The sequence below is a fragment of the Pecten maximus genome, chromosome 11 (assembly GCF_902652985.1).
Source record: "Pecten maximus chromosome 11, xPecMax1.1, whole genome shotgun sequence".
Lineage (NCBI taxonomy): Eukaryota > Metazoa > Mollusca > Bivalvia > Pectinida > Pectinidae > Pecten > Pecten maximus.
Window position 1 is genome coordinate 14279675 of NC_047025.1, and position 13808 is coordinate 14293482.

General features: G+C 41.3%; 1 protein-coding gene across 2 annotated transcripts in view; it reads right to left on the minus strand.

Moving 5' to 3' along the window:
- The window catches only part of LOC117337388 (probable ATP-dependent RNA helicase DHX35), a 192164-nt gene that overhangs the window by 6298 nt on the left and 172058 nt on the right, over window positions 1-13808 (minus strand). For both annotated transcript variants that reach the window (XR_004534805.1, XM_033898361.1), the window contains exon 22: window positions 2702-2855. Coding sequence is in view for 1 of the 2 variants with exons in the window: in XM_033898361.1 (XP_033754252.1) it covers window positions 2702-2855 (154 nt within the window). In the remaining variant the exon portion in view is untranslated. The remainder of the gene's footprint in view (window positions 1-2701; window positions 2856-13808) is intronic.

Here is a 13808-nt window from a genome sequence, read left to right on the forward strand (position 1 = left end):
GAACCCAACACTTACCATTAGAGGGGAGGAGGGCATGAACCCAACACTTACCATTAGATGAGGGGGGGGGGGGCATGAACCCAACACTTACCATTAGAGGGGAGGGGGCATGAACCCAACACTTACCATTAGATGGGAGGGGGGCATGAACCCAACACTTACCATTAGATGGGAGGGGGGCATGAACCCAACACTTACCATTAGATGGGAGGGGGGCATGAACCCAACACTTACCATTAGAGGGGAGGGGGGCATGAACCCAACACTTACCATTAGAGGGGAAGGGGGCATGAACCCAACAATTACCATTAGAGGGGAGGGGGGCATGAACACAACACTTACCATTAGAGGTGAGGAGGCATGAACCAAACACTTACCATTGGGGGAGGAGGTATGAACCTTACACTTACCATTAGAGGGGAGGGGGGATGAACTCAACACTTACCATTAGAGGGGAGGGGGGCATGAACCCAACACTTACCATTAGAGGGGATGGGGGCATGAACCAAACACTTACCATTAGGGGGAGGAGGCATGAACCAAACACTTACCATTGGGGGAGGAGGTATGAACCTTACACTTACCATTAGAGGGGAGGGGGGCATGAACTCAACACTTACCATTAGAGGGGAGGGGGGCATGAACTCAACACTTACCATTGTAGGGAAGAGGGCACAAGCCTGACACTTACCATAGGGGGACGGGGGCATGAACTCAACACTTACCATTAGAGGGGAGGGGGGCATGAACTCAACACTTACCATTAGAGGGGAGGGGGGCATGAACTCAACACTTACCATTGTAGGGAAGAGGGCACAAGCCTGACACTTACCATAGGGGGGACGGGGGCATGAACTCAACATTTACCATTAGAGAGGACGGGGGCATGAACTCAACACTTACCATTAGAGGGGAGGGGGGCATGAACCCAACACTTACCACTAGATGGGACGGGGGCATGAACTCAACACTTACCATTAGAGGGGAGGGGGGCATGAACTCAACACTTACCATTAGAGGGGAGGGAGGCATGAACTCAACACTTACCATTAGAGGGGAGGGGGGCATGAACTCAACACTTACCATTGTAGGGAAGAGGGCACAAGCCTGACACTTACCATAGGGGGAGGGCTGGGGGGGGGGGGGGGCATGAACTCAACACTTACCATTGGGGGAGGAGGTATGAACCTTACACTTACCATTAGAGGGGAGGGGGGGGGGCATGAACTCAACACTTACCATTGGGGGGAGGAGGTATGAACCTTACACTTACCATTAGAGGGGAGGGGGGTATGAACCCAACACTTACCATTAGAGGGGAGGGGGGCATGAACCCAACACTTACCATTGGGGAAGGAAGCATGAACCCAACACTTACCATTGGGGAAGGAAGCATGAACCCAACACTTACCATTAGAGGTGAGGGGGGCATGAACCCAACACTTACCATTAGAGGGGAGGGGGGCATGAACCCAACACTTACCATTAGAGGGGAGGGAGGCATGAATCCAACACTTACCATTAGAGGGGAGGGGGGCATGAACCCAACACTTACCATTAGAGGGGAGGGGGGCATGAACCCAACACTTACCATTAGAGGGGAGGGGGGGCATGAACCCAACACTTACCATTAGAGGGGAGGGGGGCATGAACCCAACACTTACCATTAGAGGGGAAGGGGGCATGAACCCAACACTTACCATTAGAGGGGAGGGGGGCATGAACCTTACACTTACCATTAGATGGGAGGGGGGCATGAACCCAACACTTACCATTAGAGGGGAAGGGGGCATGAACCCAATAATTACCATTAGAGGGGAGGGGGGCATGAACTCAACATTTACCATTAGAGGGGAGGAGGTATGAACCCAACACTTACCATTAGAGGGGAGGGGGGGGGGGGGGCATGAACTCAACACTTACCATTGGGGGAGGAGGTATGAACCTTACACTTACCATTAGAGGGGAGGGGGGCATGAACCCAACACTTACCATTAGAGGGGAGGGGGGGGGCATGAACCCAACACTTACCATTGGGGAAGGAGGCATGAACCCAACACTTACCATTAGAGGGGAGGGGGGCATGAACCCAACACTTACCATTAGAGGGGAGGGGGGCATGAACCCAACACTTACCATTAGAGGGGAGGGGGGCATGAACCCAACACTTACCATTAGAGGGGAGGGGGGCATGAACCTTACACTTACCATTAGATGGGAGGGGGGCATGAACCCAACACTTACCATTAGATGGGAGGGGGGCATGAACCCAACACTTACCATTAGAGGGGAAGGGGGCATGAACCCAACAATTACCATTAGAGGGGAGGGGGGGGGGCATGAACTCAACATTTACCATTAGAGGGGAGGGGAGCATGAACCTTACACTTACCATTGGGGAGGAGGTATGAACCTTACACTTACAATTAGAGGGGAGGGGGGCATGAACCCAACACTTACCATTAGAGTGGAGGGGGGCATGAACCCAACACTTACCATTAGAGAGGAGGGGGCATGGACCCAACACTTACCATTAGAGGGGAGGGGGGCATGAACCCAACACTTACCATTAGAGGGGAGGGGGCATGAACTCAACACTTACCATTGGGGAGGGGTATGAACCTTACACTTACCATTGGGGGAGGAGGCATGAACCCAACACTTACCATTGAGGGGAGGGGGGCATGAACTCAACACTTACCATTGAGGGGGTTTCTCTACCGCCAGGACAGATGTTGGGTGAATGTGGAGTGGGTGGTCATCTCGGACTGACCGATATTCTCCTGTGTAGTGCAGACATGCTGCATTGGCGAAGAATCCTGCTGTGATACAGCGACGTAAATTGTCCACATTTTCTGAAAATGCATAAAAACAGTACACATGCTAGTCGGTGGATATATATGTACAGTTCATAGTTATTTATATAAACAATACACAATTCATACTGACATCTGGTGTCAAAGAGATCGGTTCAAAAATATAAGAAGTAAGATCTTTGGACAAAAACCACCTTCCTGGAAACACAACTACATATGATTAAAATGTAGGTTTCAAAGAGATCAGTAGAAAAATAAAGGACATCACAGACTATAATGCTTATGGCAAATTTTGATGGCTTATAAAAAACAGAAAATGCAAAGTCAAAACGGTTTATGGGTTAGAGTGCTAAACCTATGTAGTACTTTCGGAGAAGTAAGCCCAGATAATCGCTGCTTACCCCGGCTCATTATCTGTTTTTCACAATTTTATTTTACCTTCGAAATAGCAAAAAGTTGATATAATCATGATATTAGTGTTTTTTATCATGTGGATGCAGTACCTGGTTCCCCTGTACCTAAATTCATGAAGTACGTATGTGTTTGTTGATATTAACCAAGAAATTGGTTCCCTGATATGCATTTAACAGTTTAATCTTTAAAGTATTAAGGCAATGATAGTTAAAAGTATAAAATTCCAGGAATCTATGTTTATCCCAATGCAGTGTCCCAATACTTTAAATTCCTATCCATCTTCTAATTACTCTAAATACTCAATTAAAAATTAGCATAAGAGAACGACTATGCCTTGTGAGTGATTGTTTAGAGGTAGAAACCGGGGGTTTTGAATGTCGAGGAGGGATGCCGGCAAAATACATATTATCATGAAACTAATTGAATGCATATTCGCAGACTGTGCCAACAGTTATAGTCTATCATAAGAACATTACATGAGCATAGAGCAAAATCTGTGAAAATTGTGTTTTTTTACTGTTTGCTTTACCGCAATATGAAATTGGAATTTTATAGAAAATTTGATCTTCTATCAATAATTCGGTTGTTTTGATAGAACAAAACAAAGTTCATAGTCTGTGTACAAGACTCGTGAATAGGACCGACGTACAATTTTCACCTCAAAAGTATTGTCTTTTATTACCTCATACATGTAGATAAACAGCAAATTAAAGGTGCTGATATTGTGCAGCCCTGAAACTGACATTACTTTATAAACTTTAAATACAGCAAAAGGGTTATTTCACACCTAAACGAAATGAAAAAAAAGGAAATTTATCTTATAACAGTTATTATGGTGCCATACCATGAATGTGTTTTCACAATTTTTTTCCAACCTCAAAAAGAGCAAAAAACAGAACTTTGAAAAACATTTCATTACATCTGAAAAATATTCTCAAAACAATTCCAAAGACCTGACAGGTACGGTACACGTGGGCAACACCTGAGTAAGGTATTGAAGATGCACTCTGTGAACCGATGCCAGCCCAGATTTCTTCTCTTCCATCAAAATATCATGATTCTACTCAACCCCGAAATTATCCTTGTTACGTTACAGAGTACTCACAGAAATCATGGATTATACGTAAAAACATGAGTGTTGACCTCCACTTTCCAGTTCTTATACCTCGTTAACAAGATATAATGTACCTACATAACATACAAATATACCTGTTTAAAGAGATTTGAGGTCAGAAGTAAACGTGTCGAAGCACTTGTTTGTATCCTTCACAAATTATTACATTCCTCACTTCATGAACTCCATATTATATACCAGGTCCATTAATTGGGGGTGTCTGTTTTATGGTAAAATATTTACAACCACTTAAGAGAGATCAGAAAGACACCTTTTTTATCTCCCAAACTGAAGAGATCGCATCCTATCCCTTTAGTCAATTAAAGCATCCAGTCTATAATTATTCTTACATTCCTAATGATGAACTACACATTGAGAAAAGTATTTCCATGATAGAGTTGAAATAAAACTTGCTCACATAAAACATCATCAATGACAATAATATTTTTCTCTCTTTTTTTTAGAATGTGAAGGAGAAATTGTACAGCCTAGTTTGTCAACGGACAGACGATAAAAGCTTATTATCAAGTCCATGTGCCAAAGTATATATATGGAAATTATGAATATATTTTTCCAGACAGGATTCCGAGATAAGTAAGTCTTTCCATTCCGTCTCTGCAGGGATAGTGTCATCCCTGTCTGCTAGGAGACACAGTGTCACAAGACTGACACAAAGTATATTAACAAGAGGACGTCACACAAAACCAGGCTCAGACCAGGACAATAATATCTAGGTGTCCTTTCATTCAATCTCTTGTAGGATCTCAAATATGATTTTCAAATCAGAAAGCAGATCAGAGGACGAACAGATGACATCAGCTGTCTAGAAAATGTAGCACATCAAATTCTTTTGCAGCACACAAGTACCCATTCCAAGACTCAAAACACTACAAACAACAAACGACTCCATACCCCTTCACAAACATCAATTATACTTCACAAACATCAATTATACTTCACAAATCATTAATTATATACAAAGTAATTCTACACTCCTACAAAAACAAAGTACCCAGTAACCTCCCACTTCCACACAAATAAAGTACCCAGTAACCCTACACTCCCACACAAATAAAGTACCCAGTAACCCTTACACTCCCACACAAATAAAGTACCCAGTAACCCTACACTCCCACACAAATAAAGTACCCAGTAACCCTACACTCCCACACAAATAAAGTACCCAGTAACCCTACACTCCCACACAAATAAAGTACCCAGTAACCCTACACTCCCACACAAATAAAGTACTCAGTAACCCTACACTCCCACACAAATAAAGTACCCAGTAACCCTACACTCCCACACAAATAAAGTACCCAGTAACCCTACACTCCCACACAAATAAAGTACCCAGTAACCCTACACTCCCACACAAATAAAGTACCCAGTAACCTTACACTCCACACAAATAAAGTACCCAGTAACCCTACACTCCCACACAAATAAAGTACCCAGTAACCCTACACTCCCACACAAATAAAGTACCCAGTAACCCTACACTCCCACACAAATAAAGTACCCAGTAACCCTACACTCCCACACAAATAAAGTACCCAGTAACCTTACACTCCCACACAAATAAAGTACCCAGTAACCTTACACTCCCACACAAATAAAGTACCCAGTAACCCTACACTCCCACACAAATAAAGTACCCAGTAACCCTACACTCCCACACAAATAAAGTACCCAGTAACCCTACACTCCCACACAAATAAAGTACCCAGTAACCCTACACTCCCACACAAATAAAGTACCCAGTAACCTTACACTCCCACACAAATAAAGTACCCAGTAACCTTACACTCCCACACAAATAAAGTACCCAGTAACCTTACACTCCCACACAAATAAAGTACCCAGTAACCCTACACTCCCACACAAATAAAGTACCCAGTAACCCTACACTCCCACACAAATAAAGTACCCAGTAACCCTACACTCCCACACAAATAAAGTACCCAGTAACCCTACACTCCCACACAAATAAAGTACCCAGTAACCCTACACTCCCACACAAATAAAGTACCCAGTAACCCTACACTCCCACACAAATAAAGTACCCAGTAACCCTACACTCCCACACAAATAAAGTACCCAGTAACCCTACACTCCCACACAAATAAAGTACCCAGTAACCCTACACTCCCACACAAATAAAGTACCCAGTAACCCTACACTCCCACACAAATAAAGTACCCAGTAACCCTACACTCCCACACAAATAAAGTACCCAGTAACCCTACACTCCCACACAAATAAAGTACCCAGTAACCCTACACTCCCACACAAATAAAGTACCCAGTAACCCTACACTCCCACACAAATAAAGTACCCAGTAACCCTACACTCCCACACAAATAAAGTACCCAGTAACCCTACACTCCCACACAAATAAAGTACCCAGTAACCCTACACTCCCACACAAATAAAGTACCCAGTAACCCTACACTCCCACACAAATAAAGTACCCAGTAACCCTACACTCCCACACAAATAAAGTACCCAGTAACCCTACACTCCCACACAAAATAAAGTACCCAGTAACCCTTACACTCCCACACAAATAAAGTACCCAGTCAAACCCTACACTCCCACACAAATAAATTACCAAGTACCCTACACTCCCACACAAATAAAGTACCCAGTAACCCTACACTCCCACACAAATAAAGTACCCAGTAACTCTACACTCCCACACAAATAAAGTACCCAGTAACCCTACACTCCCACACAAATAAAGTACCCAGTAACCCTACACTCCCACACAAATAAAGTACCCAGTAGTAACCATTACACTCCCACACAAATAAGTACCCAGTACCCTACACTCCCACACAATAAAGTACCCGTAACCCTACACTCCCACCAAAATAAAGTACCCAGTAACCCCACACTCCCACACAATAAAGTACCCAGTAACCTACACTCCCACACAAATAAAGTACCCAGTAACCTTACACTCCCACACAAATAAAGTACCCAGTAACCCTACACTCCCACACAAATTAAGTAACCCTACACTCCCATACAACTTAAGAAACCCTACACTCCCACATAACTTAAGTAACCCTACACTCCCACACAACTTAAGTAACCCTACACTCCCACACAACTTAAGTAACCCTATATACACTCCCACACAACTTAAGTAACCCTACACTCCCACACAACTTAAGTAACCCTACACTCCCACACAACTTAAGTAACCCTACACTCCCACACAACTTAAGTAACCCTACACTCCCACACAACTTAAGTAACCCTACACTCCCACACAACTTAAGTAACCCTACACTCCCACACAACTTAAGTAACCTTACACTCCCACACAACTTAAGTAACCCTACACTCCCACACAACTTAAGTAACCCTACACTCCCACACAACTTAAGTAACCCTACACTCCCACACAACTTAAGTAAGCCTACACTCCCACACAACTTAAGTAACCCTACACTCCCACACAACTTAAGTAACCCTACACTCCCACACAACTTAAGTAACCCTACACTCCCACACAAATAAAGTACCCAGTAACCTTACACTCCCACACAAATAAAGTACCCAGTAACCTACACTCCCACACAAATAAAGTACCCAGTAACCCTACACTCCCACACAAATAAAGTACCCCAGTAACCCTACACTCCCACACAAATAAAGTACCCCTACACTCCCACACAAATAAAGTACCCAGTAACCCTACACTCCCACACAAATAAAGTACCCAGTAACCCTACACTCCCACACAAATAAAGTACCCCTAGTAACCCTACACTCCCACACAAATAAAGTACCCAGTAACCTTACACTCCCACACAAATAAAGTACCCCGTAACCTTACACTCCACACCAAATAAAGTATCCCAGTTAACCCTACACTCCCACACAAATAAAGTACCCAGTAACCCTACACTCCCACACAAATAAAGTACCCAGTAACTCTACACTCCCACACAAATAAAGTACCCAGTAACCTTACACTCCCACACAAATAAGTACCCAGTAACCCTACACTCCCACACAAATAAAGTACCCAGTAACCTACACTCCCACACAAATAAAGTACCCAGTAACCCTACACTCCCACACAAATAAAGTACCCAGTAACCCTACACTCCCACACAAATAAAGTACCCAGTAACCCTACACTCCCACACAAATAAAGTACCCAGTAACCCTACACTCCCACACAAATAAAGTACCCAGTAACCCTACACTCCCACACAAATAAAGTACCCAGTAACCCTACACTCCCACACAAATAAAGTACCCAGTAACCCTACACTCCCACACAAATAAAGTACCCAGTAACCCTACACTCCCACACAAATAAAGTACCCAGTAACCCTACACTCCCACACAAATAAAGTACCCAGTAACCCTACACTCCCACACAAATAAAGTACCCAGTAACCCTACACTCCCACACAAATAAAGTACCCAGTAACCCTACACTCCCACACAAATAAAGTACCCAGTAACCCTACACTCCCACACAAATAAAGTACTCAGTAACCCTACACTCCCACACAAATAAAGTACCCAGTAACCCTACACTCCCACACAAATAAAGTACCCAGTAACCCTACACTCCCACACAACTTAAGTCACCCTACACTCCCACACAACTTAAGTAACCCTACACTCCCACACAACTTAAGTAACCCTACACTCCCACACAACTTAAGAAACCTTACACTCCACACAACTTAAGTAACCCTATACTCCCACACAACTTAAGTAAGTCTACACTCCCACACAACTTAAGTAACCCTACACTCCCACACAACTTAAGTAACCCTACACTCCCACACAACTTAAGAAACCTTACACTCCCACACAACTTAAGTCACCCTACACTCCCACACAACTTAAGTAACCCTACACTCCCACACAACTTAAGTAACCCTACACTCCCACACAACTTAAGTAACCTTACACTCCCACACAACTTGTTAGATTTGTAGCTGTTTTCCTGAGTATATAACATCTTAAATGGGTACCTTCTATATATGAGAATAAAGAGTAGGGTCTTGTGAATTGGAAAATCAAACATATACGCTCCTACTGAAAACAGAATGATGTAGGATTCGAGGTATAAATAGGCAGGAATTCTCCAGGTGGGGGTTCCCCAGTTGACTGTAAATGTCAGGGTTACTGTCTTTCGAGTACTTTCGAGTGCTCTTATATGCCATTAAACCTATACAATAACAACATTTATCTGATAGAAAAAACTTCAAACTTTAATTTGATATAAATTTCACATCATTTGAACTTCAAAGGAGCGAATAAAGGGATGGAGTCACTAGTAATAACATAGTAAATAATTTAGTTGTGCGAGTCCTTATAGTATCCCAACCTTATTGAAAATAGGAGTACAAATACAGACAAATTCTTTAAAGCTTCTATCAAACTTAAGTCAGTTAAAGTCTTCCAATCTCATTGAACATAGGGGTATATTGGATACAGACAAATTCTTCCAAGCCTACATCACACTTGGGTACAAATACAGACAAATACAAATTCTCCCAAGCTTGTATAACACTGGGGTAAAAACATATACAAAGTATCCCTAACCTCACTGCACATTGGATGGGGTACAAATACAAATAAATTCTCCAAGATTACATCACATTAGGGTAAAACACAGGTCTCCCAACCTCATTGGAAACAGAGGTACAAATACAGACAAATTCTCAATCTCATAGCTCATTGGGGGTACAAACTCAGACAAATTCTCCCAACCTCATTCAATATTGGCCCAGGGTACCTTACATTGACAACTTCTCCAAACCTCATTCAATATTGGGGTACCAAACACAGACAAATTCTCCCAACCTCATTCATTATTGGGGTACGTAACACAGACAAATTATCCCAAACCTCATTCATTATTGGGGTACGTAACACAGACAAATTATCCCAACCTCATTCATTATTGGGGTACCTAACACAGACAAATTCTCCCAACCTCATTCAATATTGAGGTACCAAACACAGACAAATTCTCCCAACCTCATTCATTATTGGGGTACGTAACACAGACAAATTATCCCAACTCATTCAATATTGGGGTACGTACCTTACATTGACAAATTCTCCCAACCTCATTCAATATTGGGGTACCTAACACAGACAAATTCTCCCAACCTCATTCAATATTGGGGTACCAAACACTGACAAATTCTCAAGAATTTCATGGCATGTTATAGCTGATACAAACGTCAGCATTTAATTCTTCTATGCTAACATCATGCATGCTGGGTTACAAAAAAGGTAAAATCCCCTCAACCTTCCAACCCACATTTATCAAATCGGGATTGAATATACAATAAAACCTGCAGACATTTAAGGTACATTTTTGTCCATAAAATCATTAAGAGATTTGAATTTTGTCCATAAAATCATTAAGAGATTTGAAGTGTTTTGCACACTGGCTAAAGTGTATACAACAATAATATCCTATCGGAGTCAACAAGATTAGTGATTGGTTTATGGTGAGCTACCCTGATGGCATGATAACATGACAGGTTACCGTGACAATCACACACAGATGGGGAGATATATCTCTGCCACATTCACAATGAGTGGTAAATGGCTTCCAGTAGCTTTGTTTGAAGTGTGAAAAAGCTTTGAGGTTAAGGTATAAAATGATGAATGCTGTAAACATTTGTTAAAAGAGTATCCGACTCATTTGGGAATATGGATATTAAAGCTTCAAATTGCAAGGTAAATTTTTCCATAAAAATGCATTTCCTTAAGCGAATCGTTTCAGCGCTACATCTACAAACTGATAATGACTATTAGTATTGATGAGTGGGGAATCAGGCATTATAACATCATCGTGTCCACACCTCATAACACTAGGCAAACAAACAATGACTATACAGTGACCGAGTTCCGCCACACGACATTCCCTTCTAAAATCATAGATTACCATATGAAATCTCACCAATTCTGCAACACGTCATTCCGTTCTAAAATTATAAAGAGTATATGAAATTTGACCAATCAAACGTCCAATTACCAAATCAAAATACACAATGGTAGCCGAAGGTTTTCACCCTGGGGAATCTTTGTGTTCGGTCTTCATTACATAAAATAACGCTATAGAAACTCAACATGGTGTCAACCAGACTTATTGTTGTATGATGAATTTTTTTTATTTGCCCTGCAGCTTTCGAGTTTCTGATCCCTATATTTTATCATTAGTATTTGTATGCGTTCAAAGGCAATGCTTTACAGGGCACTGTCTGTCTGTTCTTTGTAAATTGAAAAGATCATGCAACTAGAAAATCTCTATTTGTCCTGGGAATAATCTTTCTCGAAAAGGAAAATATTATTAATTTCTCTGCATGACACTGGAAAACGAAAATATTCCTAATTCAATTTATTTTGCATTTCACATTAATAAAGTTTTTAACATAACTCCCAAATGTATTTCTTATTATTTCTTATTTATTTTGTAATATGAAATTGAAATTGGTTGACATTTCAAATGCTGCAGTATGATTTTTCTTTGCTGAATGAGTCCAGCAATGTAATAAAATAGTCATTCAAACAGAAATTTAAAATAAACCATTTTTATTTATTTTACAATTGCCAAATGAATTTAATAAGGAATATCAATCCCTCTTGTTAACCAGGATAGAAGTGAGATATGTCTTACTGTGGGAGGAAACTGTAAGTGACAAAGAGAAATCTGGAGAAATCCAGGATCATACAGACAGTACAGTAAGGGCAGGTGACCCTATACCTTACCATGTCCGATTGGGGAATCGAACCCTGGTCACCTATGTGAAAGCATGTGTGTTACCGCAAGTCAATCTAGCTTATCACTTCAGGTTTGGTTTGGTTTGTTTTTGTTTAACGTCCTATTAACAGCCAGGGTCATTTAAGGACGTGCCAGGATTTGAGGTGAAGAAAAGCTGGAGTATCTGGAGATAAACCACTGGCCTACGGTCAGTACCTGGCAACTGCCCAACGTAGGTTTCGAACTCGCAACCCAGAGGTGGAGGGCTAGTGATAAAGTGTCGGGACACCTTAACCAATCGGTCAACGCGGCCCCTTTCAGGGAAGATATTAATTATAATTAATATAGCCATATCTAAAAAGAAGAGTTGCTCCAAACACTGGACATTAAATATATTGAAGATAAAGAAACGGCTTTTCAATTTCCACAGGAGCTGATTATAGATGTCAATAGAAAACATGAATTACTACAACAATGTCCTGCATATAGTTATCAGGTGACCAGGTAAACAGCAGTAGCATCATCCAATCAACCAATCAGAGGAAAGAACAGTTTTCTGCCTCAGTAAATGAATGGCATAAAATGAATGTGTGAAGTATGAATGAACACTCAATTTGACATGCAAACATTCGAATGAACCCGACCACGATTGATTTCCATACATTGATACACTGATTGAGTAGATGCATTGTTAAAGTACATTCGATTGGATAGATCGGTGAAGATACGACGACCAGTAATTATACTGATTAAGTGGCGACAACAAGAGTATCCCCTGATCAACGGACTCGCCCATACACCTGGTGTAGGTACCTGAAGCAAGCAGGCCAGATCCCTAGCTGTAGATTGTGTTTATACATCAGCTGTGATTTTAATTCCATAATTATGCCATTAAAGTGGTCAAAGCAATCATAAATCAGGGTCAATTAGCTGTTTGTAATCAATGGTGTTCTACCCTAGCTCAGGTATTTCTCACATCCATGTCTGAGGAAGCTTGGGTAACCAGAATTTTCATTATACATTTCACGAAGTATAAAACCCAGCTGAAGAAATTGCTGCAGCAAATAATTTTCCAAAATACAACCTCATGCTGGAAAAAGATGAAGGACTGGCAAGAACCCTTTTTTGTATTTGTTTAGATTATGTTATAATATCAAATGGTATAAACATGCATGAACAAGTAATTGCTTGAGGGTTTCATGCGATACCTCAGACATACATCTTGTGTCAAATGTACCTATAGCCCAAACTGCATGGTTTAGACTGTGCAGATCGATATTAAAGATTATATCATAATCCTTTTATTATATATTTATGGCATGAAAAAATCAGGAAATAGCAAAAATCAGGAAATAGCAAAAATCAGGAAATAGCAAATTTGCTGAATGTAGACCATAACTTAAGTGCTTAAAATATATAAATTAAAAAAAAAAAAAAAAGTTTTTCAAACAGCTAAAGACATAAAGATTTCCTTAAGGAATTAAAATGTAAATTATATAGTGGAAAGTGGTAATACTGTGAGTAATACAGGAAAACTAGAAAGATTTTTAATGAATGAGCCAACCCTGCATGGCGATGTATCTGGATTTGAGACTTCCAACACTAAACTCAGGTCCAGTTCCTGGATAATTGCATGTAATACATTGTCTGTGACAAGACCTTAGGCGACAACTACGTCAGTAAAAGATAGACAAGCACATCC